At 40.5% G+C, this 26,688-nt stretch overlaps 1 protein-coding gene across 2 annotated transcripts in view; it reads right to left on the reverse strand.

The window, feature by feature from the left end:
* The window catches only part of Cdyl (chromodomain protein, Y-like), a 210,355-nt gene that overhangs the window by 162,437 nt on the left and 21,230 nt on the right, over window positions 1-26,688 (reverse strand). For both annotated transcript variants that reach the window (XM_005398883.1, XM_013521859.1), the window contains exon 3: window positions 26,238-26,327. In XM_005398883.1, coding sequence (XP_005398940.1) covers window positions 26,238-26,327 — 90 coding nt within the window. The remainder of the gene's footprint in view (window positions 1-26,237; window positions 26,328-26,688) is intronic.

A 26,688-nucleotide genomic window follows, 5' to 3' on the forward strand; every position in this document is an offset into this window, starting at 1 on the left:
AAAAAAAAAAAAAGAAAAGCTGCCAGGTATGGTGGCCCAAGTCTGTAATCCCAGCTCTCAGGAGGCTGAGGCAGGGAGATTGCCACCAGTTAGCAGGCCAGCCTAGGCTACATAGTGAATTCAAGGCCAGCCTGGACCTACTAGCAAGACCCTGTCTCAAAACAAACAAACAAACAAACAAACAAAACCTTATTTATAGGAGTCCTAAAGTTTCAAAAATAAAGGATAATAAAAGAAATAATAGGCCTTTTCAGTTTAAGGGCTAGGATCTGCAAAGTTACTAAAAATAAAAAATGGAAAACATTTTAAAATGTTTTATAGGTAAGTATGACTAAAGAAATTATGGTATACCTACATAGGAAAATATTAGGTGGCCCTTAAAAATGATATTTATGAGACTTTCAATAGGATGGGGAGATACATTTGTTTCACTATTAACCTAAAGAGTCTGAATATAGTGTGTAAAATATCTATGGAAGGACACACATAAGAAACATTTTAAGAAGAAATATTCATTTTCATTAGAAAAGAAAATGGGGCAACTGAAGATCAAAAGAAGTCTCTACTTATTTGTCCTTTTTGAGCTTTAGAATGTATAAATATTATATAATTTTTAAAAATAAGGTATAGAAATAAAGAAGTGGGAAATATAAAGGCACATCAGTATAATTTCAACTATGTAAAAATGTACACAAAAAACATCTAGCAAGAAATACTTTAAAATATCAGCAATTATTTCTCTGGAAATATAGCATTCTTTTTCTTTTTTTTTTTATTTTTTTATTTCTGTGTTTTCCAGAGTTTTTGCTTTATACCAAAATACTTTTAATAAAAATGAACTTTCTTTGAAAAGAAATGGAAAAATAAAATTAAAACTTTAGAAACTAAAAACTTCAGAAAAACTGTTTATAAAATGTTTGATGATATTTCACCTATCATCAGTTTCTTCCATTTAGCTTTTTTTTTGTTTTGTTTTTTCTGGTACCAGGAATCAAACTCATGACCTTGCACTTGCCAGGCAGATGCTGTGTCGCTGAGCTAAATCCCCAGCTCCAGTTCCAATTTCTTCCATTTAGTGACAAAGCCATTCTTTAGAGTATTTTGATAAAATTGTTACAAATGAATAAAAGTTATACAATGTCTTTTCTTCAGGTGTCGTATGGAAAATAGATTTCTCTTTCCTTTTGTAAAAAAGATAGTCATTCACTTAAAGAATAATGCACAGAGAATTAACAGAGTTATCACGTAGGGTCTGCAGCATGAGTTAGGTGACCCCGAGCCAGGGTGAATCTCTAAATCAAATAATTCCCAAGTCCAAAGCAAAGAGCTTGAGTTAGATTAGGATTCCCAAGCACTTGGGGTAATACATACATATAACATTTTTAAAACTATTGTGCCAGTCAACATCAGTTTGACAACTTTCTTTTTTTTTTTTTTTAAGGAAAAATGTCAGAGCAGAAACTACAGAAACTACAACTGTTGTCCCCTATCATTTATTATCATTACTTTTTCACAAATAAAAGAATTTTAAACCATATCAACAGTAGGAAATATTTGCAAAATACAGAAAATTCTGTAAGTTTTATTATTTAGTTTCATCATTATAATAGTTTTTCTTATTTTCTTGCATTTTGGAATCCTTGGTTTGGATGAGAATCATTTCAACATTAAAAAATTATATATTTCAATATAGAAAAAAGCAAGAAACTTACTTACAATAGCATGAGCTTATGTTCTTTACATTTATTCATGTCAATCAGTTACGGATACAACGGTAGCCCAAACCAATCATCCACATTCACACAGGGCCTAAAAAGACAGAGATGCTCTTAAGTTATCAGCAGGCATTGTAGTTTTGTTTTTCAGTACACACTGGAGCCAGAAATTAGCAAAAGGTCTCCCAGTATGCCTTGAACATCACAAAAAGCTATGATACAACTACCCCTGTATTATGGAAGAATTTGAAAGCACTGAATTCACATAGCTGATCAGACTTGAATGAGATATTCTCAATTCTGAAGCCATCTACGCTATCCTATTGCCCTATGAAACTAATTTTCTTCTTTTCTTTGAATACTATGTTGTTTGTAGAATGAATTACATGATAGCTCATTTTAAATACCTGAGGGATATAGAAGACACTGGAAAGTGATCCTTGTCCTCCGGGAATTTAAAAATTGACCAAGAGGCAAAATATGCCCCCTATACACAAATTTTAATTATATCACAAGACAACGTAAAATTTTGCCAGGCAAGTTATGCAAATAGTACACAAAGTAGGGGAAGATATGGCATTTGCGGAGAAAGATATAGCAGAAGAATATTTTAAGAGAAGGAAAACAATGTAGGCGAAAGTCCAGAAGAAATCAATTGCCTATTCCAGGCAGTGCAGAGAGAGCAGACGATTGGAGTGAGGCATATGCGTGGCTGTGTGGCTGATAAAACTGAAAAGGAGGTTGCAAAGCCTCTCCGGCCGGGCTTAGAACCTTAGACCCGGCAGTGAGGAAAAGTCCCCCATCAACTATCTACTGGGCAACCACGGCGCAGTCCCTCAGGATTCCCCAAGGAGGAAGGTTATACAAAGGCAGGGAAAGGGGATAGCGGTTCACAGGAGACATTAATAAGTGTGTGAATCCCGGGAAGCAAGAAAGGAAAATTTGGTGGAAGCAATATTACAGGACTTAGTGATGGATTTGATACAAAGGGTAATAAAGAAGAGGGAAGAGCCAAAGAAATATCCAAAGCTTCAAGCTTCTGTATTAGGAGAATTATGGTACCACAGGCAGAAATAGGGATCTAAGAAGAAAAAGATAGTTACAGAGAAAATTAAAAAAAATTAATTTAAGATATAAGTTTTGGGAGGCGGCTTAATATGACAGACTTCGGTTCACATTTTGTTACTTCCAGCTCCTGGTGAGACCAGGTTAAGTTTTATTTTTTCACATTATTTTTAACCTCTCTTATCCCCAATGTCCTAATAGGTAAAGGTGGTAAAAACCATCTCTCTAAGATGGCTCAGAGGCTTAAAAGAGATTTTCTTTTTAAATCACCTGATGTCGCAGGCAGTATACAATCAATAAAGGAGATTTATCTTGTTATCGCGAAGTCTTAGGGTACCACTTGAACAAATTTACCAGTGATTACTGAGAGCTCACACAATGCAGCCGAGGTGGCAGTGGAAGTGTCCAGTAAGTAATCTGAGATGAAGGGATGAACTCGAGTGAATATTCAGGACAGAAGAGTCATCTGTGCGGGGTGATAATTGCTGCTTTAAGAGGATTAGTTATGGGCGGGAGGCCCGGGGTTCAATGCCTAGCACCGCGAAAAGCAAGCACGAGCAAGCACAAGGGAGAAGCTGCCAAGCTGAGTGCTGAATTTGGGAAATGCCCACGGTTAGAGAATGAGAGAAGGAGCAGCAAATCTTTAACAAGGTGAAAGTTTTATCAGAGAGGGAATGAGAAGAAAGAGAATGTAATATTACGGAACTCAATAGAGACGTGATTTCGAGAAAGAAGCAAGCAGACATTTCCAAGGGTTGCAGACAAAGCCTTACCAAGTATCACATTTCAGAGCAATTTCAAGGTTCAGAGCAATTTTTTAAAGACCATACACCTTAGCAAGTGATTTCACTTAAAGGCTATTTTCCAAGAGTATTTATTTATCACCTTGAAAGATAGACTTCCCTGGCATTGAAGTACCAATTGGGAGCCAGGCTACATTATGAGGATACTATAATAGCATTTTAATATGCAAATGTGAATGAAAATTATTGGTAAATTGTTCTTTAATATTCAAATACTTCTTCCAATTTAAATTCTTTATTTGTTTACTCAGAAAGCAAAGAGAAAGCTTCAACTGTTCTTTGTGCAAATTGTCACAAGATTAAACTGATACAAGACAACTGATTGAGATTTTACTTCATTGCATGTTACTGAGTCCAAGAATTAAATGTCAATCAAGTTCTTTATTCTTCAGTGTTGGGTTGAAAATTTAAGAAATCTTATGGAGCTAAATAGATTTTCTAAAATGAAAATTTGTCAACTTTATAGGACGTGGAAATGTGATTAGTTTATGTTCACAACTTAGGTATGCCTCTAAAAAATCCTAGCTGAGCACCCTTCCCAAGCCCGGGCTGCTAAAAGTACTTAGATTAAAGTCCCTTTTCTTTTTCCAATGGTGGGCATGGAACCCATGGCCTCAAGCATGCTAGACAAGTGTTGTACCGTTGAGCTACACCTGTGTCTATCTTAAAGACTATAAATGAAAGCTTCCCTGGGAAATGACGTCAAGAACTCAATTCAACTAAAATTTATGAACTTTCCACAATTTATTTTGTAGTTATTACTTTTGTTGTTGTTTTCTTTTGAGACAGTGTCTCACTGTAGTCTAGGCCAGACTTGTACTTGTCCTCTTCCTGTCTCAGTCTCCTAAGTGCTGGGATTATAGGTGTGCACCACTGCACCTGGAACTAACTGCTTTTTTTGGAGTCTGATGGTTTACAAAATACAGGCAATCAAAAAGATAAAATAAATTGTCAAAAGGCAAAAGGAGTAAGAAAATTAAGGCCAAGGATAAGATTATCATAGAGTAATACAATCCACTTGCTAAAGAAATTTAGCTGTATATTTCCTAGTAGTCAGAGAAAAAAGGAAACCACTTTAGTGCTCTACTTCAGATCTGAAGTGTACCTCAGAGGGCCTGACGTTAAAGGGCCTCAGCTTGGTACAGTGGACCTTTAAGAAGAGTGGCCCAGTGGGAGATCTTCTACTCACTGTTGACATGACTTTGAAAGCAACAGTTGGATTTCAGCCCTCACCTCTTTCTCTTTCACTTCCTGGCAACTGCCATAAGGTGAGCAATTTTTTCCACCACACCCTCTCTACCATTACACTCTGCCAACAGACCTTGGAGTTGAAATCTCTGAAACCACAAACCAAAACAAACCTTTTCTCTTTTCTGTTGATTATTTCAGGTATTTGGTTACAGGAATGGAAAGATAACAACCCAATTAATGAGATTATAGAGGTTTTTTGCATAAGATAAATTTTTTTTTAGCAAAACTGAAGTTCTCCTGAAGCTACAACCCCAGGGAAACTTCTCCTGTGTATATTTACAAAGAGAAATCTGTCACTCTCTCAGAGTAGGCTATCAGTACATCCCTGTGTTAAATACAAGAGTGCATTTCTTAGGCTTGAGTGCAATAGCATCCCTTCATGTAAGCAAGTACCCTTCAGTCAAATCAGTCCTACAAGAAGGCAAATGCTTGTGATCTAAATATCCAGAGCTCTGATGATCAGATTTGATCCAAAGGTAAATTTTTTTTTTTTTTGGTTTTTCTCCGGTACCGGGAACCGAACTCATGACCTTGCGCTTGCCAGGCAGGCGCTTTTGCCGCTGAGCTAAGTCCCCAGCCCCCCAAAGGTAAATTTTAAGACATCCAGCAGAATGGAGAATTTGCATATCTTTCTATAAATATTGTTTCTCAAAAATTAGTATTTTGCTAAAGGACTAGAGAGTAGGAGTTCAGAATCATATTTTCCAGTGAAAACCTGGTGTGCAGGTATTCTGTGATATCAGGGTAGGTATGTGACTTGCCTACTGATGGCCCAAGGACATTTTCTTAGGAAAATTACTGCTATGGTTTGGGTATGTGTTTCTCAAAGGTCTATGTGTTGAAGGATTGGTTCCGATGGGGAGCTGGTGGAACTTTCAGGAGATGAGATCTAGTGGGAGGAAATGAGGTCATGGGGGGCGTGGCCTGGAAGGGGATATTGGGATCCCAGCCCCTTCTTTTATTTCACTTCCTGGCCACCATGAGGCAAGCAGGTTTTTGTTATACATGCCTACCAGGATGTGCTTGCCCCAGGTCCAAAAACAACAGGACCACTGACCACTGTTGGCTCATTTGTGGGCCAAAATAAACCTTTCCTATTCATAAGGTGATTATCTAAGGTATTTGGCCACAGTAATGGAAAGCTAACATACTTCCTTAATCCAGTTTATCTTGTATGTGGATGAGCACTCTCTAGAAGCTCCTGTCTAATTACCACTAGGTTCCTTTGAGCCTATTTTCTCAGTGTAAGATAAAATAAAGATAACAGAATGTATGTATTATTTTGGTTTGTAGGTATGCATGAGTTTTTTGGGGGTGTTTGTGGTGGTGCTTGGTATTAAACTCAGAGTCTCATACATGCTAAGCATGTGCTCTACCTCTGAGCTGCATCCCCAACCTGAGAGATTTTAAAATGCAGGCTCCCGTTACCGAGCAATGAGGTAGGACAGATAAAATCCTCATTTCATAGATAATGGCCAAAAAAAGGAAGAGTGGGCTCTGAAACCTTTTTGAGGGCTAAGCTTTCATAATTTTCACATGAAATACTTTGTCTGTCCAGCCTTTCAGAATAACAGATTGGGTTCACCCATCCTTTCTGGAATGTGAGATCCTAGGAGGCAGGGCAGTGGGTAATGTTAGGAGATCCCCAGGAGGGCGCTTAGTCAGTAGTATCCAGATTTCAGCCCAGCCTGTGTACTTAAATCTTCCCTGAAGTGATGATGAAAGCCTGTTAAAGTACAAGTTCAGAAATGTAAATTTTTAAAGTTGTCATGCCAGCAGGCAAAAGAGACTGTGACTGAATGACTTATGGCTTTAAAGAGCCGTAAAAGGCCTTTTTTGAAGGCACTGGCAACCCCCTTATGGCCCTTCACAACATTCATCTGGGAAGGAAGGGAAGGGCCTGATCTCTCTCCCCGCTGCTCCTAGCGTCCTCAATGATGGGTAATGGTAATGGGGCAGCCATGGAATTCTTGAGAGCACCACCCAGGTGTTGCTGCGGATATCAGCACAGGCAAGAGTCTGGTACGAAAGTCCGCTGCCCCTGTGCTAAATGCCCCAAAGGCATTACTGTTGTTTCATTCTACAGGGGATTGATTCACTGGGTCACATGTGCAGCAACACATGTTGGAGACTGCAGAAGCCATTTAATGGCTGCAAAAATAGAGATGCAATGGAGGCTGGCATGCAGCTGTGGCCTTGCCCAGTGTTACCAAGTTCACACTGGGCCCAGTGCCAGCAAAACAGGCACAGGCAAGAGGAGCAAGGCACCCTCGTTGCATGTTAATATTTCTTCAACTGGAGTCCTTCGAGATAAAGCCTTTTGTTAAATGTTTACAGTGAGTGGAAGGAAAAATTTTCTGGAATACTTTGCATTCCCAAGTATGGTTTACCCTGCTGTCATTATGCTGTCTTCCCCCTGAGAATTTTTAGAGCAAAATTGGTCGGATAAAGTTAAACGCTGGTCTGGTGCATTGGAGTGACTGGTCTGTTGTGTGAATTTGTTTTCCATCTTCACCCCTGGAGGGAGAATGCCTTTGTGGGGGTAGAGGGTGCGTGTCCCCTTTCTCTGCTCTCTTCATAATTCCAGGTCCTTCTCGTTACTGTTAAAGTGCTAGACACCTACATGGATTAAAAGCAAAAGGAAGCACATATTGAATACATTTATTTATTTTTCTTTTTCATAGTTGAATACATTTTATAAAGCAGAACCAGAGCAAGGTAGAAAAAGTATATTTGAATGTTCAATAAACTCTACTCTTTTGGAAGAATTAATGTGGTAAAGGCCAATACTTTGCAAACTAATGTTCCTACAGATCACCAGAGGACCTCATGTAAAGGCCAATTCCAACTCCCAAGTCTGGGATGAGGCCTGAGGAGTACTTCGGTACACAGATCATAGGTGATGTTGGCAGTGTTTATTCATGGACTACATTGTGTACCAGGCTATTTTTCTTAGCAACATTTCTATCATTAAAAAAAAATTCTGGGCTACCATCTTCAGACCATTAAAAAGAACATTTTGTCAAGAAGAAATACAAATGCTCAATAAACAAAGACATGAAAACATGTTCAATATCTCTGGCCATTAGAGAAATGCAATACTGAGATTCTATATTATTCCACAACAAAATGGCTACCATCAAAAAATCAAATAATAACAAATGCTTCTGAGGGTACAGGGAAAAAGAATCCTACTACACAGTTGGTGGGAAAGTGAACTAGTACAACCACTATGGAAACCAGTATGGAGATTGCTCAAAAAACTAAAACTAGAAATTCAGTTCAACTCAGCTATTTCCCTTCTAGGTATCTCCCCAAAAGGGTTAAAGACATCATATTACAGTGATCCATGTATACCCATTTTTATAGCAGCACAATTCATAATAGCTAAATCTTGGGAGTAGTCTATACATCTGACAGATGAATGGATACAGGAAATATGATATTTATACACAGTGGAGTACTACTCTGCTAAAAAGAACAATAAATTTGAGTCATTTGTAGAAAAATGGATGCATCTTGAGACCATAATGTTAAGTGAAACAAATCAGACACACAATCTTAACTATTGTATCCAAAATATAAATAAAAGAGCAAAATAAACACTATATAATAGGAAATAGGGAGAGAGATCTTTTGCAAAAGGAATCAATACATGAAGGGAGAGGAGAAGAAGGTGATTTAAAAAAGAATTAAGGTGTGTAATGTACTTATACCAACTCCCCACAATATGTGGTCGTTATGTACTGCAAACATACAATAAAAAAATGAAAATTTTAAAAAGAGTATTTACCAAGGTCAAGTATCTGGAATTAAGAACTGCAGAAAAGTATGTCTGGGGGCTGGGGATTTAGCTCAGCGGTAAAGCGCCTGCCTGGCAAATGCAAGGTCGTGAGTTCGGTTCCCGGTACTGGAGAAAAACCAAAAAACCAAAAAAAAGAAAAATATGTCTGTTTTTTTTTACATGTGATAAACTATATCACATGTAAAAACTCACAGCATGTATAAGAATTTCTTCAATTATTTTCTGACCCTTAACATCTATGCATAGTTGATATACTCATTTTAATACCTTGTATTTATTATTCTTAAGAAGACTTAATTGTAATTAGGAATGAGAAGAAAATATCCCAGATCCCAGATGAAAACAGCAGGCACAAAGGCCCAGAGGCTGCCTAAACAAATGGATTTTTAACCCTTTCATTTGAACTCCCTTTACCTACCTTGACCTATGGTCCAGTTGGCTCCTACTGTCCTGTATCAGTAAGTCCCCTTCCACTCTAAAAAGCGACACAGTTTAGAAAAGAAATTATAGAGCCTGTATTAGCCAGTGCTTACTAGAGTCAGATGTAGAAGAGGTGAACGTCTATCTGCTCGTTGCAGACCCAAAGGATCCAGTCGAGGGCGAGAAGCCCATGTCACTGTCCCGTGCATGTCCGTGTCAGGAGGCTGAAGGATCCGCAATGGGACATGGAAGGATCTGCGCCAGAAGGGCCCTAGGGCCAGTGCTGGAAGCTGAAGTGTCTGTGCCAAAAGGCTGAAGGACCTGAGCCAAAGGCTGGGGGATCTGCGCGAGAAGCCAGGAGATGACATCCACGATGAAGACAAGGACTAAAGCCCTCCCAGAGAAAGAAAACAGCCAAAGCTCTTTTGAAAAAACAAAACAACTGCTGAAACTTCTCCAAAGAAAAGCAGTTGCAATGAGGCTGCTCTAAGGAAGATCAGCTGAAATCCTTCCTGTTCTCCTTTTATACCCTTCCAGGGATGAGCCTCCTCCAGAGGGTCTTCCACACCCAGAACTGTGCCAACTCAATTCAGCAGGGCGTTCCCCACTCAGGTTGACCATTAGTCAATTAACCACCACAGAGCCCCCTACTCACGGCCCACACTGCTGGCACTTAACACACAGTTTCCCTGCATTGTTAATCATTTCTACTTGTGTCCACGTCTTATGTTTTCAATAAGATTATAACTTATTTGAGAATGTCACTGGCCTCATTTACTTATTAGATCAATATTTGCCAAGTATCCTTTAAAACAATCTGGGATCTTAGCCCATATGCACATGCAAGTTGAATTCAGATATCTCTTAAAGCCAGAAAACACGTTATAAATCCATTTGATAAATAATCTGGGTAGTGATGGCAACCATAACAGAACATAGCCATCCATCCATCCATCCATTCATCCATCTATCCGTCCATCCATCCATCTATTCGTCCATCCATCCATTCTCTATCAGTCCATCACTCACCACTCTCTCACCCAATAAAACTCTGTTGAAGACCATTTTGTGCCTGAGCCTGGGCTAGAACTGGAAGTATAGCAATAATCAAAGCACAGCCTCTGCTACTACCAGGCCTATTGTTTATTCTTTCTTGTAGAAATGTTTATAGTTTCACTTAAAAAATGACTTGTTTTTTTTTTTTTTTCAGTTTCAGTGACAGTCATCTGGCTGGAGAAGTGGGGGCAGGAAGCAAGTAGCTATTGAAATGAACATTGTTCTAAAAATATAGGCACTGTGATTTTTGGGTCAGGTTCTGAAAGATCTGACAATGTGTCTACAGGGAAGTAACCTCCACCCTCTGGCCCTCAATTGCTCATGTGTTAAATGAAAGAGCATGACAATTGCTGAGATTCCTTCTAGTTTTACATTTCTGTTATGGGAGTTAAGATGTTTTCTAGGCTGGGGGTATAGTCAGTGGCAGATCACTTGCCTAGCACCCAGGAGGGCTTGGGTTCCATCTCTAGACACACATACACACACACCCACACACACACGATGTTTTCTTTTAGGCTGTTAAAGACTTCTAGGAAAAGAAGAATTTTAAGAAAGTATTGAGTAGGGGCTGGGGATTTAGCTCAGTGGCAAAGTGCCTGCCTGGCAAGTGCAAGGTTGTGAGTTCGATTCCTGGTACCGGAAGAAAAACAAAACAAAAAACAAAACAAAAAGAAGAGAAAGTATTGAATAGTAGAGAGAATAAGACTGTAGAGCCTTTAGGGATGTGTAATTGTAGGAATGTGTAATTCTTGGCTTTCTGTATATTCCTTGTTTTACCATTCTCTCTTTTTCAGTTTTAGTTTGCCAACATTTTCTATCTTTATTTTTTAAAATTAAAAATAATTTTTCCTGTCTTTCCCATTTAGTCCTTTTGTCTAACCACTTATCTTCCTTTCCTGGTCCTCCATCCTGTGTCACTTCACCCCCTTGGTTTCTGCCACTTCTCTGTGATCAGTTATGCCCTCCATTCCCCTGCTACCCCCGTTACTACCAGTTTCCATTTTTGTTTTCTTAGAATTCCCTCCACTGGAAGCCAAGTAGACATGTACCACACGGTCTGTTATTAATAAACATTCCTTTGCTTCTTCCCAGGTAGAAGACAGAGCAGTAGGAATCCTGTGTTTCTTGAAAAGTGGGACTGGGTGACTTGGTGTATCAAGAATCTCTCTGACATGCTCTGTGAACGGCATCTCTCTCTGCAGAGTCATTCATCCATCCATCCATCCATCCACCCATCCATCCATCCATCCATCCATCCATCCATCCATCCATCCATCTATCCACCCATTCAATCAACAGAAGTTGAACGCTCGCTATACACAGCATGGTGTTAGGCAAATGGACAGGGACTAAAGTGGACATGGGTAAGTTATGATACTTCTCATCTTGGCACTTACAGCATAGGAGGAAAAACAGCAGCAAACAAAAGAATTACAGCAGAATGTGACAGCATCGTCCTGCCATGGGAACACAGCCCTTAATGATTCCTAGGGAAAGCCTCCCTGGGGCACTGGCATTTAATTTCCAAAGCACAGCTTCTTCCCTGCCACCCGTGCCAGGCAGCCCTCTCTTGGGGAACTTCACGCTGGTGAGCAACAGACACGTGTTCCGATCTGTTTTGTTTATAACCCTCATGAAAAAGCCACAGTCTGAGTTGCTCATTACCACAGATAAATAAATGCGTGTAGTGTCAGTGCTGGTTCTCTAAGATAAAAAGGAGTAAAACTTGGAAAACCACTTCATACCTACCCTGTCCAAGCAAGACCCAAACACTGCATAAGTGGGGGTTACAGTGGTATGTGTGGGGGCTTGAGGGCTAATTCACCTCCATAATAACTACTTAGCCAAAATAGACTAAAAAATAGTAAAATTATCAGATTTCTCCTGATTTTTTTTTTTAAGACCAGCTCTCAGTATGCAGTTTATGCTGGCCTTAAACTCACCGTGTAGCCCAATTGTCAATCTCTGTGATCATCCTGCCTCAGCCTCCCAAGTGCTGGGAGTACATTATAGATGTTCACCACCATGCCTGGCTAATTTCTAAATTTTCTCTGCATTCATATTCTATTGATTCCTCTCCATGAAAACTCAGATATATTTTAGGAAACAATTCATTCATGCCTGTGAAGTTTTAGCATTAAATTATTTACCAGGGTAGCTAGGAGAGAAAAAGACTAAGAATTAATTTGAGATGCAGTGGGGACAACTATCCTACGTAGGAGGAAGAGCCAAGGAGTAGACTTCGGGGCGGGGGTAAGGACCAGTACTGTGTGTGCAGCAGGAGGGACAGGGAGGAGGGCAGCTGAACTCCACGATCATCTCATCGCATCGCTTCAATTACTGTCCCTGCCCGCAATACCACACCTTCTCCTTTGGGCCAGGTCTCTCCTGTGAGCTCTGCACTCCTGCGACCTCAGTGCGACCTGCTCTTGTCCCCACAGCTGGCCAGAAACGCGAGTGCTGGACTCGCTGTCTCCTCCTTATCCACCACGCTGACGTGAGCACCGAGCTCTGTTCAGTCCACCTTGCGTCCCCGGAGATCCCAGCCTGTCCGCCTCTGTTGCTCGGTGGTTATGCCTTACTTCTGGCCTCCAGGATCTCCAGACCGCTGGACCTTGACCAACAACTCCCTGGAATCCCTCTTCAGAGTCAGCTTTTGAAACCTTCTCTGCCACCCTGCTGCCTGAATGAACTTCCTGAAGCACACAGTCTGATGGTATTTCCCCTTCTGTTCCCCTTTGGATAAGGTCTATTTTTTTTTTAATTTAATTTTTATTGTGCTTTAAAAATTATTACTATTATTTTTAGTATTATTAGTATATGCTTGCAATTCATGCAGTTTACAATCATCTTGGGGAGTGGTTGTAGGCACACACCACAGCGTGTTTCTTTTATATCCCTTTCTTCCTCTTTCCCCCTCGCTCCCCTCCCTCCCCTCCCTCCCCCTCCCTCCTTCTCCGCCCACTCCCCTACCTCGCTTTTCATTCTTGTTGATATTATTAATCTTAGCTCATGCTATGGCATCTAATGTTTACATTAATTGAGGTTATTAGGTTTCTGTGCATGGCAGATCGTTATTCTACTTATTTCCCCTTCCTCTTCATTTCTTGCACTTTTTCCCTTGGACCACTTCTCTATTGGAAAAGACCCATCTCTTAGTCCCCTTCTATCCATTCTTTTGTATTATCACTGTTTGTACTGTGCCTCACTCAAATGAGAGACACCATACGGTATTTAAGCTTGTGTGTCTAGCTTATTTCAGTCAATGTTACATTTTCCAGGTGTGTCCATTTTCCTACAAATGTCTCAGGTGTGTCATTCGTTATGGCCAAGTAGTATTCCATTAGATAAAGATACCATATTTTTTTCATCCAATCATCTGTTGATGGGTATACAGGCTGTTTCCAGGATTTAGCTATTATGAATTGTGCTGCTTCAAGGATTGGTATTCATGTGTCACTATAGCATGATGATTTAAAATCTTTGGGAAAGATACTCAGCAGGGACATTGCTGGGTCATGTGGAATTTCTAATTTCAAATTTTTGAGAAATTTCTATGCTGATTTCCACAGTGGTTGTACTGGTTTACACCCCCACTAACAATGAAGGAGTGCTCCTTTTTCACCACAGCGTTGCCAGCATTTGTTATTCTTTGATTTCTTAAGGGCTGCCATTCTTTCTGGAGTGAGATGGAATCTCAGCATTGTTTTAATTTTCATTTCTCCAATGGCCAGAAATGTTGAGCAATTTTTCATACACTTGTTGACTGTATATTTCTTCCTCTGTGAAATGTCTGCTCAGTTCTCTTGCCCACTTCTTGACTGGATCTTTAATTTTAGGTGGTGTAATTTTTTTGAGTTTTCTTTGTATATGCCAGATATTAGTCCTCTGTCTGAGGAGCAGCTGCCAACATTTTTTTCCCACTCTGTAGGCTGGATTCTTTTGTTGTACAGAAGCTTTTTAGTCCAACATAATCCCATTTGTTAATTCTTGCTGCTATTTCTTGTGTAATTGAGGTTCTGTTTAGAAAGTCCTCTCCTACACCTACGTCTTCAAGTGTTTTTACCTATTTTATCTTCCAGGAGGTTTAATGTTTCTGTGATCCACTTTGATTTTAATATATGGTGAGAGATAAGGGTCAAGTTTCAGTCTTCTGCATGCAGATGACCAGTTTTCCTAGCACCCTTTGTTGAACTGGCTATCTTTCCTCCAACATATGTTTTTGGCCCCCTTGTCAAAGATCAAATAGCTGAATGCGTCAGGGGCAGTTTCTGTATCCCCAATTCTGTTCCACTGATCCATGTATCTTCAGCATTGCATCTATTTGGGTTCGTGTGGTACACACAGACCTTCATAACTTGACCTTCAGGATGACTCTCGTCACCTGCCAGTGGTTCCCAAATTCTAGTTAAACCCAGCAGTTCCTGAACATAGGCTTTGACTTGCTTGGGCTTCTGGTCACTGTGCTCCTCTGCCGGCGTTGCTCATGGTGCTCCTCTGCTGGCGTTGCCCTCCTGGCTGTCTGCGTGGCCAGCTTCTTTTTTCCTTCCAGGTTTCAGTTTGGTTCCTCTCAGCAAGCCTTTCACCCCACTGCTCAACAGATTGGATGCAGCGTGGCTCTGGTACAGGCCCACAGCCCACACTCACCCTTGCTAGTGCTTGTACTCTGTTCTGGGAGAGCTGCGCATCGTGATATTTGCTGTCATAAGTACTGGATGCAGAGTGGACACTCAATATTTAATAAAAGAAGAAAGAAGGGAGGAAGCAAGGGGATTTTCTGAGAAAAGGATGGAAGGTCTTCAAACTGTACTTGGCCTATTTCCCCAAAGGCTATTGTTTTCCTTTCCCCCTCCTTTCTGCTCATAAAGATCATAGTATGTGGCTTGAAAACACCCGTTGTGAATGTTCAGCTGAAGTGATTTTCCTCATGGTGAAGCCAGCCTTATCATACAGATTCTGGGTAATAGTCTTGTGCTGAATAATTAACATGATTGGGAATCATTCCTCTGAAGAAGAAACCCTAAATCTACCATTTGAACAGTGTGCTGCTACGCTTGGAGGATTGGCTTTGGCCTCTGAGAAGCCTTTGTTCAAGTCCTGGTTCAACAATTCTTGATGACTTTAGGTAAATTATTTAACCTCTTTAATCTCCAGTTTCCCTGCCTATAAAATGGTGATCATAGCAGTAGCTACCTCATAAGGCTGTGGAGATTAAAGTATGTAAAGAACTTATCAACAGACAAAGGGATAAAGAAAATGTGGTGCCTATACACAGTGGAATATTAGCCATAAAAAGAATGAAATCATTTCATTTCCTGGAAAATGAATGAATCTTGAGACGGTAATGTTAAGTCAAATAAGTCAGGAAGAGAAAGTTAAATATCACATGTTTCCTCTTATGTGAGAAATGTACAAGATAAATAAATAAAAGATGAACTAAAGGAGGGATGATAGGAAACAAGAAGGCAGACCTTTGGATGAGCAAGGGGGTCAGGGGAAGGGGAGTGTATGGAAGAATGTGGCAAAGGGATAAAAAATGGTCAAGGTATGTTACACATGCATGTACCAGTTCCCCCAAATAAACATTGCTGTTACGTATTGTAAAAGAATTTAGTGCACTGCCTGGCATATAGTGTTACAAAACGTTGGTGACAATGATCATTGAAGTAGGACTTCAGGTTTCTCTTTGATTTCAACAGATGCCTCTCAGAGTTTAACAATGTCACAGTCAGATCCTCAACCCATGGGCCTCAGCTGATGGACTTTGCCTCTAGATCCTTCTTCTGGGACCCAGCTGACATTTATCCTGCTTGGCAGTGATGAAGCCTCCTCTCCCTGCTTGACAGCTTCCGGTGAGCTTCCCATTCAGGAGCCAGTGGACATTTATGAGATCTTTGTATCTCTCCTCATGAGACACAGCATCTTACATTCTGTTCCAACTTGAGAAAAGGTTCATGAGTCATCTTGGAAAACGAGCTGTTATTACTCTCAGTCTTGGGTGTTTTATCTCAGCCCCAAACTCTCCAGAGTCAGTTATTTCTAGGAAAGGTCATAATAAACAAACATGTATGCTATAGTTCAGATCTCAGATGTCCTTCTAAGGCCCATGTGTTAAAGACTTCCTCTTTAGTTGGTGCAATTGGTGGAAACTTTAAGAAGCAGGTCCTAGTGGGGGAGTCTTTAGAATATTGGGGTTGTGCTCTGGAAGAGGACAGTGGGATCCTGGAATTTCCTCTCTTTTTCACTTCCTGAACACAAGGTACATAGCTATAAACTCCTACCATAATGTGTTGCCTTACTATAGGCCCAAAAGCCATGGGCCATCCAGCTGTGGATTAAAATCTGTAAAGCCATGAGCCAAAATATAACTTTTCTCTTTATAATTAGGTTACCTCAGTTGTTTGTTAAAGTGAATAGAAATCTAACACAATATATTTATCATATTACATATTTCACCAGTTATTATCTATGGGGTTGGCACTTTGTTCTTTGTTTAAACCAGTATTATTTTGCAGTTTCTTGTTCCAAGCAGCTAAACCTTATCCAATATTAAATTTTATACCTGGGAGTTAGAGTATATCTATCTCATATTGTATAGATATGTATTACTGTATGATAAAATCCAACTGTGCCAGACTTGGAACAGTGATGGAGTGGCTGGATATCCGTGGTCAGACAGCAACTTGTTATGCTGTAGCAGAGCATTTCATCAAATGATCACTTCCCATGTCACATAGAGCAAGCAACATGCAAACCGAGGGTGCAGGCAGGGCTAGAGGGAAGAAATGTAAAATTTTCCTTTGTTTTGATTGCTTCCCGTAGTTTTTAGCTTAGTGCCATGGTAGAGACATGAGCTGGAGCTGCAGCTATCCCAGCCAGGTGGAAGGAAACATACCTGTGTAAGGGAAGGTCTCTGCCTATGAGATAAAGCAATGGTAAGTCCAGGAACCGGGGGCCTCACAGGGGTGAAAAACCCAACTACTTCTCTACTCAAGATGGAGGCAGTAGGAAGAAGTGACTGCAATCATTTCCAGCCCTGGTGGAGCCAAGGATGTGGCCCCTGGGCCTTTCCAGATATCTTCTCTGGAAGCTACTTCCAGACAGTGGAAACAAGCCTGGCCACAAAGATCAGATAGAAGATGCTGTCGCCTCACCCAACACTTTCTCCCTGTGTTTCAAGTAGTCTCAAGGTCACCAGCATTAATTTGAGAGGGAAAGGATGGGCAGAGCATAAAGAGCTATAAATAAGAAGTCAGAGCCTTCAGGCTTAAAGAGTATTTCTGGACATGATATTAGGCTGTGCTAATTCATGCCTAGAACTGTCTAGAAGCAAATGGAATGGGTGGAAACTTACTATATTTGGACAGCAATGTTAGGCTTGCCCTGCAAAAACTTATTATTATTTGGCTCTCAAAACAATCCTTCAGAGCCTACACCTACAAAAGCAAGAAGTTGGCTGTGGAAATGAGACAGCATCAAAAATGACCCTATTTTCTCTGTTCATGGTTTGACCTTTTCCTTCATAAGGAAGAACCTCCCAGAGGGCAAAGCCAGAGGGCAAGGACAAGAGAGTTTCTCCAAGGCAGTAACCAGAGGGGCGGATCAAGGCATGTTTTCCTCCTCCAGCAAAGGGAGTCCTCGTCATTCCTGTTCAGCAGGATTTTAGCATTGTGATGGACCAATCCCAGCACTGTTTTTCCTTCTTCCTTTTTCTAGTATGAAAACTTTTTTTCATTTGTTTTTCAAAGAGATGAGGTCTTGCTATGTTGCCTGGGGTGGCATTGAACTCATGGGATCAAGTGATCTTCCTGTCAGCCTCTTGAGTTGGTGGAGCTACGAGTACACTACTATGCCCAGCTTGGTGTGAATTTTACCGTGGTTATTCTGCTCCTAGTCTAGCAATTGTATTGCATGTAAATATGGATGACATATTTTTGGTTTACAAATTATCATACTGTGAGGAATCATCTGTGGATGTGATGGAGATGATTGCAAATCATTAAGAGACTCTGGAGTTTAAGTGAGATTTAATAGCTGGGTAGGACTTCAGAGTTGACTCCTCTCAAGACAGATATGCTTGAGTCTACAAAGGAACAAGAATATTCAGGGATACTTGGGCAGCCAAAGGATCAGACTATAGTAGAAAAGGGAAGGTGCTTCCCAAATCCAGTCCTCTGTTCTTAGATAAAATAATTCTGATTTTTAACAGGTTCATTGCTATTCTGTTTTTTTAAAAAAGTGTACACAACTGACCCTCCATATCTGAGGTTCAATAACCACAGGTCTAACAAACAGTGGCTCAAAGATTTTCATAAAAAGTTTTATGTGCATTGAATATGCACAGCTTTTTTCTTGTTATTATTCCCCAAGCAATACAGTATAACAACTATTAACATAGCATTTACATTGTTTTAAGTATTTTACATAATCTAGAGATGACTTAAAGTATACATGAGGATGTATGTAGGTTTGTGCAAATGCGGTGCCATTTTATACGGTAGTCTTGAGCATCTCAGGATTTTGTGATGGACAGGTGTTCTGCAGCCAATCTCATGATGACCCTGAGGGTCAGTTGTACTTCCTTGCCTCCTTTACCTTTAGGAATGGCGGGGCAATGAAATCTGGCCAATGAGATAAAAGGAACCCAGGAAGACTTTTTCAAAGGGAGAAGGCATGCCTTTTCGTTTCTCATCCATTGTACTGACTTGAATATGGATGTTTTGCTGCCATCTTGGAACCTCAGCCACCATCTTGGACTATGAGAATGAGGGCCACACCACAGACAGCACAGAGAAGGATGATGATGTTGTGGAACTAGCAAATCAGCCTTGGGTTGTCTTATTTTCAGATTTCATTTCCCTGAGAGAGAAATAAACTTTTATTACTTAAGCCACTGTATTTAGGGGTTATATTGTATGAAGCTGAATTGCCAAACTCTTCTCTGAAGGGGTTGAATCAATTTATATTCCCACCAGTAGTGCATACAAATCTTAAGCCCCAATATAATCCTCTCTGATGCTTTATCAGAATTTGAAAGTTTTTTTTTTTTTTTAAATCTTATGGGAGTGAAATGAGAATTTATTTCTGCTTCTACATTTGTGGTAAAGTTGTGCATCTTTCCCTATACTTGTTGACCATAGTGATTTTTTTGGTGTGAATTATTGTATACATCATTTGCTTATTTTTCTATTGGATTTTCATTAAAAAGTTTAGTTAAAAGAGTTCTAGCATATTCCATATACAAATGCTTTATTTTTACAAAATATTTTTGTTAGTACCGATTAATTTTACAAAATATCAGGTTTCACTGTGTTATTTTCATACACATGTATATTTTTATCATATCCATCCCTCCTGCCATCTCCTTTCTCCCTCCCCTTTATTCTCTTCTTCTTGTCTAATCACAATCTCTCTTGTACTTTCATGTCATCTTTTTTAGATTCAATACATTAGGGAAAACACTCGTCTTTCTGAGTCTGCCTTAATTCTGTTAATATGATCACCTCCAACTCCATCCATTTTCTTGCAAATGGCATAATTTTATTTTTCTTAAGGCTGAACATTACTCCACTGTGTATGCACACCACATTTGCTTTATCCATCCATCTGTTGATAGGCACTTTGGCTGGTTCCGTATTTTGGCTGTTGTGAGTTATGCCACAATAAACATGGATATGCAGGTATCCCTGTAGTATGCTGACTTTAATTCCTTTGGGTATATTCCAAGGATTGGTATAAGCTGGATCATATGTTAGTTCTATTTTCAGTTTTTTGAGAAATTTTCATGTTGATTTCTATAGCGGTAGTACTAATTTATATTCCTACCAACGGTGTGGAAGGATTCCGTCAACCCACATCCTCACCAGTATTTATTATTTTTTGCATTCTTGATGCTCACTGTTCTTGAGTGGGGTGAGATAGAATCTCAATGTAGTTTTTAAAATAATAATTATTTTAAAGCAGGATCTCATTAAGTCACTAAATTCTCAAGGTAGTTTTGATTTTTATTTCCCTAGTACAGTAATGATGAATCTTCTAGCACTTTCAATGTTATAGATGGCCCGCTGGGCACATGTGCCATAGGCTCACCTCCATTGCCCTAGTGGCTATAGATGTTGAATGTTTTTTCATATACTCATTGGCCATTTGTATTTCTTCCTTTGAAATGTCTGTTTGATTTGTTTGCCCATTTATTCATTTGATTTTTTGTGTTGAGTTCTTTATATATTCTAGCTAGCAGTAATCTCTCCAAAGATTACTGGCAATGATTTTCTGCTGTTCTGTAGGCTGTCTCTCTATTTTCTTGGTGGTTTCTTGCTGTGCAGAAGCATTTTAAGTTGAAGTAGTCCCATTTATTGATTCACGCTATCTTTCCTGCGCAATTGGAGTCCCGTTCAGGAAGCCTATGTCTATTGCTTCAACTTCTCCTATGTTTTCTTTCAGTGATTTCAATTTGTTTTTTTGTTTTTGGTTTTTGGCTGGCTTGGGGATTCAACCCAAGGCCTTCCACTGGGCTGCAACCTCAACCCTTTTTATTTTTTGAGATAAGATCTTGTGAATTAATAAGTTGCCTGGACTGGGCTCAAACTTGTGACCCTCCTGCCTCAGTCTCTCAGAATTCTGGGAATACAGGCATGTAACACCAGGCCTGCTAAAGTTTCAGATCTTATCTCTATGTCTTTGATTCACTTTGAATTGAGTTTTATATAGGGTGAGATATAGGCATCTTGTTTCAATGTTCTGCATATGAATAGCCAGTTTTCCCAGTATCATTTGTTAAAGACGCTGTCTTTTCTACACCATGTTTTTGGCTCCTTTGTTAAGAGTCAGATGGTTATAGCTGGGTGGGTTTGCTTCTATGTTTTCCATTCTATTCCATTGATCTGTGTGTCTGTTTTGGTGCTAGTGCCCTGTGCCGTGCTGGTTTTGTAACGTACTTGGAAGTCTAGTATAGTGAGGCCCTCGGTCTTGCTCTTTTTGCTGAGGATTGCTTTGGCTATTGGGGATCTTTTGTATTTCCATATGAATTTAAGATTATTTTTTCTAGTTCTGTAAAGATTGTCATTGGAATTTTAATAGGGATTGCACTGAATCTTCAGATTGTGTTTGGTTATGTGGCCATTTTTACAGTACTAATTTTGCTGATCCATAAATGTCTTTAATTTCTTTCTTCAATGTTGTGTGATTTTATGGTAGGAATCTTCTACTTCCTTTCTCAGGTATTTTTCTCTTAGGTTTTTTTGGAGCTACTGTACATGGAATTGTTTTTATAATTTCTCAGCTAATTCGTTATTGGTTTATAGAAAAGCTATTGATTTTTTAACATTGACTTGCATCCTGGTTTTGTTTGTTTTTACATTACAAATATCTGGCTTGTCTTTTTACTTTCTCTAAGGCATCTCACATTATGTTGAAGCTTTTGACCTTGATGTAGTCCAATTTCCACCTATTTTCTTTTATTGTATGACCATTTTGGGCCTTGTTTGAGAAATCCTTTTGTATTTCAATGTCATAAACATGTTATCCTATATTTCTAAACATTTTAATGCCTTAATTTTTAAAAAGTTGTTCTGGAGTCTTTTTTGTGTGCATGGTGTGAAGGAAGGGTCTCATAATTTATCTCACGGTTTATCTCCCAACCTTCCACCAGGCTGTGAGGCAGATGTTGTTCCTGTTTGGCATGTTGACAAGATTGACGTAAGGGACCTGTCTGAGTTGCATTGGTCGGAAAGAGCTAGGATTTGGACCCAAGTTTCTGTGGTCTCAAAGCCCCCTCTTTTCCACGTGGCCCAGTGCTGTTCCTGCAAGGCGAGAGCAAATGTGCACAGCGTTTCATTTCCGAGGCTAATCACTTTCATTTCAGTGTAGAAGTTCAGGTCCACGTTCCTGGACAATGCTTGTCTGCATGAGGCTTAAAAGCACCTGTGGCTGGTAATAAACCACAGGCTGAACCGGGACAGATGTGTGGACACGGCACCAGAAACCGCTGATTCCTGTGATTTAACCCATATATCTAGATTTCCCTGTCTCTTTTGTTGCTCACTTCTTCCTGTGAGGTAAACATGTTGGAATATAAGAAAATTGAAAAGTCCAAAACAGCTGTTTGTAGCATCTTACTGTTTTTCTTACTGATTTATGAGATTGCTTCATAATATGACCATTTGCTCTTTTTCTTTGATTTTCTTGGTTGCAAGTGTTTCTTTGAGCTTGTTATTTTTCTTTTAGTTTTGTCTGTGGCATTGTTGCGTTTCAACTTATCTTTTTGGGTAATCAAGTCTGTCACTATCCCTCCATCAAGTCCTCGTTACTTTCATGCTTAGAAAGCCCTTGCTTGCCTCAGACCAGTTAAAGTCACTTTCCTTTAAAAAAAACTTTCAAAAGTCTCTTTTAAACTTGTTTTTCATCATTTAAACAGTACGTGTTTATTATTAATTTTTTCCCCCAAGAAACAAAAGAATTTATCATGAAAGGTTATTCTCTTTTCCTTCTCTCAGCTCTATTTCTACTCCCCAGAGTTAATAATCACCATTGACAGTTTCTTGGGTGTCAGTTCTGGGATAGTATCAAGAATATGGAGCATAGCAGATTTTACAGCAACTGGTCATTTTCTAGACCTCCCCTGACATCTGAAGTGTGTACCCCAAAGCTGAAGACTGTTGGCATCAGCTTCTGTCCACTCCTAAAGGAGTTGCTAGGTGACCCAGTGGCCCTCAACAACAGGCCACCAAACTGACCCTGCAGCCACCTGCCCTCCACCCACACTTATCAGCAGAGGCCAGAAAGGATGTGGGAGGAAACCCCCAGGGCAGGTAGCCCTCTGTCCGGGGTTAGGATTAGGGCTACCTGCTCCGGGCAAGGCTCCTTCCTCCGTTTCCAGGCACTTATGGGTGGAATTCAGGGGGTCCACAAACAAGAATGGGGAAGATTTCCATCCTTATTTTCACTATCCTCTAGCAAAAACTTGTCATTTCCTTCAACTATGAACACAGTCTACAAACTACAGACATATTAGCAACAGTTGTACATTTGTCACCAGTAGAAACCACAGGAGTTTTTGCATCACATATGGTTGTTGCAGATATCTCAAAATATCACTGATATCCATCCTTACTTAGAAATTACTGCAAAAAAAAAAAAAAAGAAAGAAATCACTGCTAGATCTTGTTACATAATGTAAGAATAAAGCAGCGTTTAAGTGAATAAGCCAGGTAAGGGGAAAGAATGCTGCGTGATACCACTTATATTAGGAACCTAAAATAGCGAAATACGCAGAAGCAGAGTGGAATGGTTGTTCAGGGCGAAGGGAAGGAAGCAGAGGAGGTATGGGTGTCAGAGTACAGAGTCGTTTATGCAAGGTGAATACATACTAGAGCTCGGTCGCACGATATAGTGTCTATGGTTAACAATACTCTATTGCATATTTAAACATTTGCTAAGAGACTTCTCTTAAATGTTCTCTTAATAAATAAACAAATCATTGAATGACTAAACAAACAGGACAGAAAGAAACTTTGGAAGGTGATGGATATAATTATAGACTGTGGTGAAGATTTCATGGGTGTGCAAATTATTGCCAAATACAGAAAGTATATATATTAAATATGTACAGCTTTTTGTGTGCCAATCACATCCTGGTGAAGTGGTTTAAAAAAGCATCATTCTGAGCTTCACCAAACAAGATGGTAGGAATTCAACAATGGTTCTTATATTGCATATTGTTGTCTTCAAATTTGTTGTTCAGATTACCAGACATAAGCATGCAAAATTGGTCATGAAAAAAAAAAAGCATTAACTGTTCCTTTCAATAAATCAAGACATCAGCAGTACAATTATCCTAGCTATCTTTGTATATACATACATATTTTTTTCTTCACTCTTTCTTTCTTTTCTCCTTTCCCTTATCCCAGTTGTTCCTTCCTTTTGAGCATTTTCTTTCCCTTAATTTTTAAATTATTACCTTTTATTCTCTTTAACTGTGTGATCAATCTTGCATTCTTACATCTGATAATCTGAGCAATTTCACTGAAGATAGCAATACATAATATAATAACCATTGTTAGTTCCTATCATTTTGTTTTGAAATCCCATATTATTTTTGTGCTTTTTGTTTTTGTCTTTGTTGTTGTTGTTTTACTATTGTATTTTTTTCTGTTTAAAATAAAAAAGCAGCATTCTTAGAGTACAAATATTAAAATGATTTTGATAACCAGATATCAGTAACAGGAGTGTCCTGGTAATCCTGTATATTTTATCTTATAAACATAACATTATTTTGAGGAGGGTTCCATAGATCTCACTGACCACCCCAGGAATGCAAACAGGAATGTCTAGAGGGCGTGTGTGTGGTGTGGATCCTGTCCTGGGCCACTACAGATGATCTGCAATTTACAATGATCTGATTTATGATTTTCTGACTTTCTGATGCGGTGAGAGTAACATACATGCAGTAGAAACTGCCCTTGGAGATTTGAATTTTTCTCAGGCCGGTGATGTGGGTTCTGATCCCTCTGTGGATGTTGGTTCGTGGCAGAGCCCACAGCTCCAAGTCAACCCTGGGACCACAAGGGGAGACAGGCAACACCTCACGGGGTTTGCCAGGTTACATGTAGCAAACGCAATTTCCCCTTACAAGTTTTCAAATTGGGATGGGTTTATGGGGGAAGTCGCAACCCCATGGAGAGTTGCGGAACATCTGAAGTACAAACCAAGTCCTCACGGTGGACAGGAGACTGCAGCCTGTCTCTCTCACTGGCTGCTTGGTAGGATGCAGGGACCTGCTGCTGCTACAGGAGAAGTGAGAAAGCTCCTGAGAGAGGCAGGTCTGGGCCCCCGCTTGCAGAGTTTAGCAGCCATGTGAACATAAACACAGACCCCTACTTTTCATCTGGAGCATCAGTGCTGCCTGGTCTGGCTGGAGCAGCCCTCCTGGCAGCGCGGGAAGCAGGCTCAGCACTCTCTGCCCCCTCTGCAGTGTCTGGGAGGTAAGAATGGTCGTGGGCCAAGTGGATGCAGCAGAGGGCCTGGGTTGGGAGCATAGTCGCCTCCCCTGTACCCCAGATTCCGATGAGCACAGTGGAGGGAACCTGGGAGTGGGGCTGTGAGAGGAATCCACAGCGCCACAGATAATAATGGGATGAAGAGACCGCGAGAGAGGAGGCCTTTGCAGAGACAGACCCAATCAATGGTCCAAGAGAACCATTCCCTAACCCTTTCCCCTCCTTTCAAACCCAATTTCAGAGGCAACAAAGAGGAAGAGAAAAGAAGTAAAATGAAGAAAAAAAAAAAAATCCACAAAAAGCCTTCCTTCCCCCAAACAGTTCCATGAATCATGGGTCCAGCCCGGGATAAGGTGGGAGAGCGGAGCTTTTGAATGGACATAAAATTAATATTTGACTTACGCTACCAGACTTCAAAACCCATTCCTGTTTGCTGCAGCATCCTGGCTGGCAGCGCCATGACTGCTGTGCTTACCCGGAGCTAACTCACCGATTGCAGTTCTGACCTTACCCTCCAAACTTGCCGCGAAATGCCTCATACTTATTATTATTTTGCATCGCCCTATAGTACATTGGCAGTCGTTGGAAACCAAAGAAATGGCTCCCTTGCAGCATTCTCTTTTTAGCAGTGGTATTTCTGTTTACAAAATATAGTCATTCTGAGTCACTGGAAATTAAGTAACGCTGGCAGCCAAGTGCACGTTTTCATGCTTTCTGGATGGGAAGTGGATTAAACACCCGAAGTGGACTTCAGTGACCAGAATGCAACTGACTTTAAAGCACAGTCCCCGAGGAGCCATCTGTTCAGCCCAATTAGCCAGGCAGGACCCCAAGTCAGGAGATTTGGTGAGGGGAGTGAAGGAAGGGTGAAGTCACTTCACGATTCCCCTCTGTCCACTGCTCGCTGTACCGGTTGTCTGTACTTGTTAGTGCTTTCGTTGTTTTTAGTGTAAATCACTTTTTTCCACTTCTCTGAGTCACTCATATTTTTATCATTTCATTTTTTTAAAAACCCACAGATCTCTTTATTCTGCTAGAAGTTGATTTTGCCATGTGGCTTGTGGCAGGTCACACCCTTGACTTTCTCCTGCAGTTAGGGTCGCGGCGGGGACGTCACCGTGCCTACCTGGCAGGTGTCCATGGTACAAGGTCGGCGTTCCTCTTGAGGTGTGTAGGGCTCAGCTGGCTCCTGGTCAGGCAGGCTACTGCTCAGGCCCTGGAGGAGAGAGGAGGGACAGCACGCTGAGTCACTGCAGACCTCCTGGGCCAGGGACGCTGGACCCAGCTGACCTCGGTAGAGGACCTCAGTGTCAGTGCCTCCTGGCGGTGAGCCATGCTCCAGCTAGACCACAGTGGGACACTGAGTGGCAAAGGCCTGTGGCCTTAGGGTGGGCTGGGTTTGCTGCCTCTCCCTCTGCGTACTGGCACCCAGCATGGTCCTTCCTCACTGGCCTCATCTGCGGCCGGACACCTCTACTATTCCCGTCTGGCCAAATCCTCTTCCCACCCTGCTACTTCTGCCTGTTTCTCAAGCCTGTATCTATCTCTTTCCTCTCTTTTTCTTCTTTCTTTTCCCT

This window comes from Chinchilla lanigera, unplaced genomic scaffold (genome assembly GCF_000276665.1).
Source record: "Chinchilla lanigera isolate Chin_1 unplaced genomic scaffold, ChiLan1.0 scaffold00064, whole genome shotgun sequence".
In the NCBI taxonomy this organism is placed as follows: Eukaryota; Metazoa; Chordata; class Mammalia; order Rodentia; family Chinchillidae; genus Chinchilla; species Chinchilla lanigera.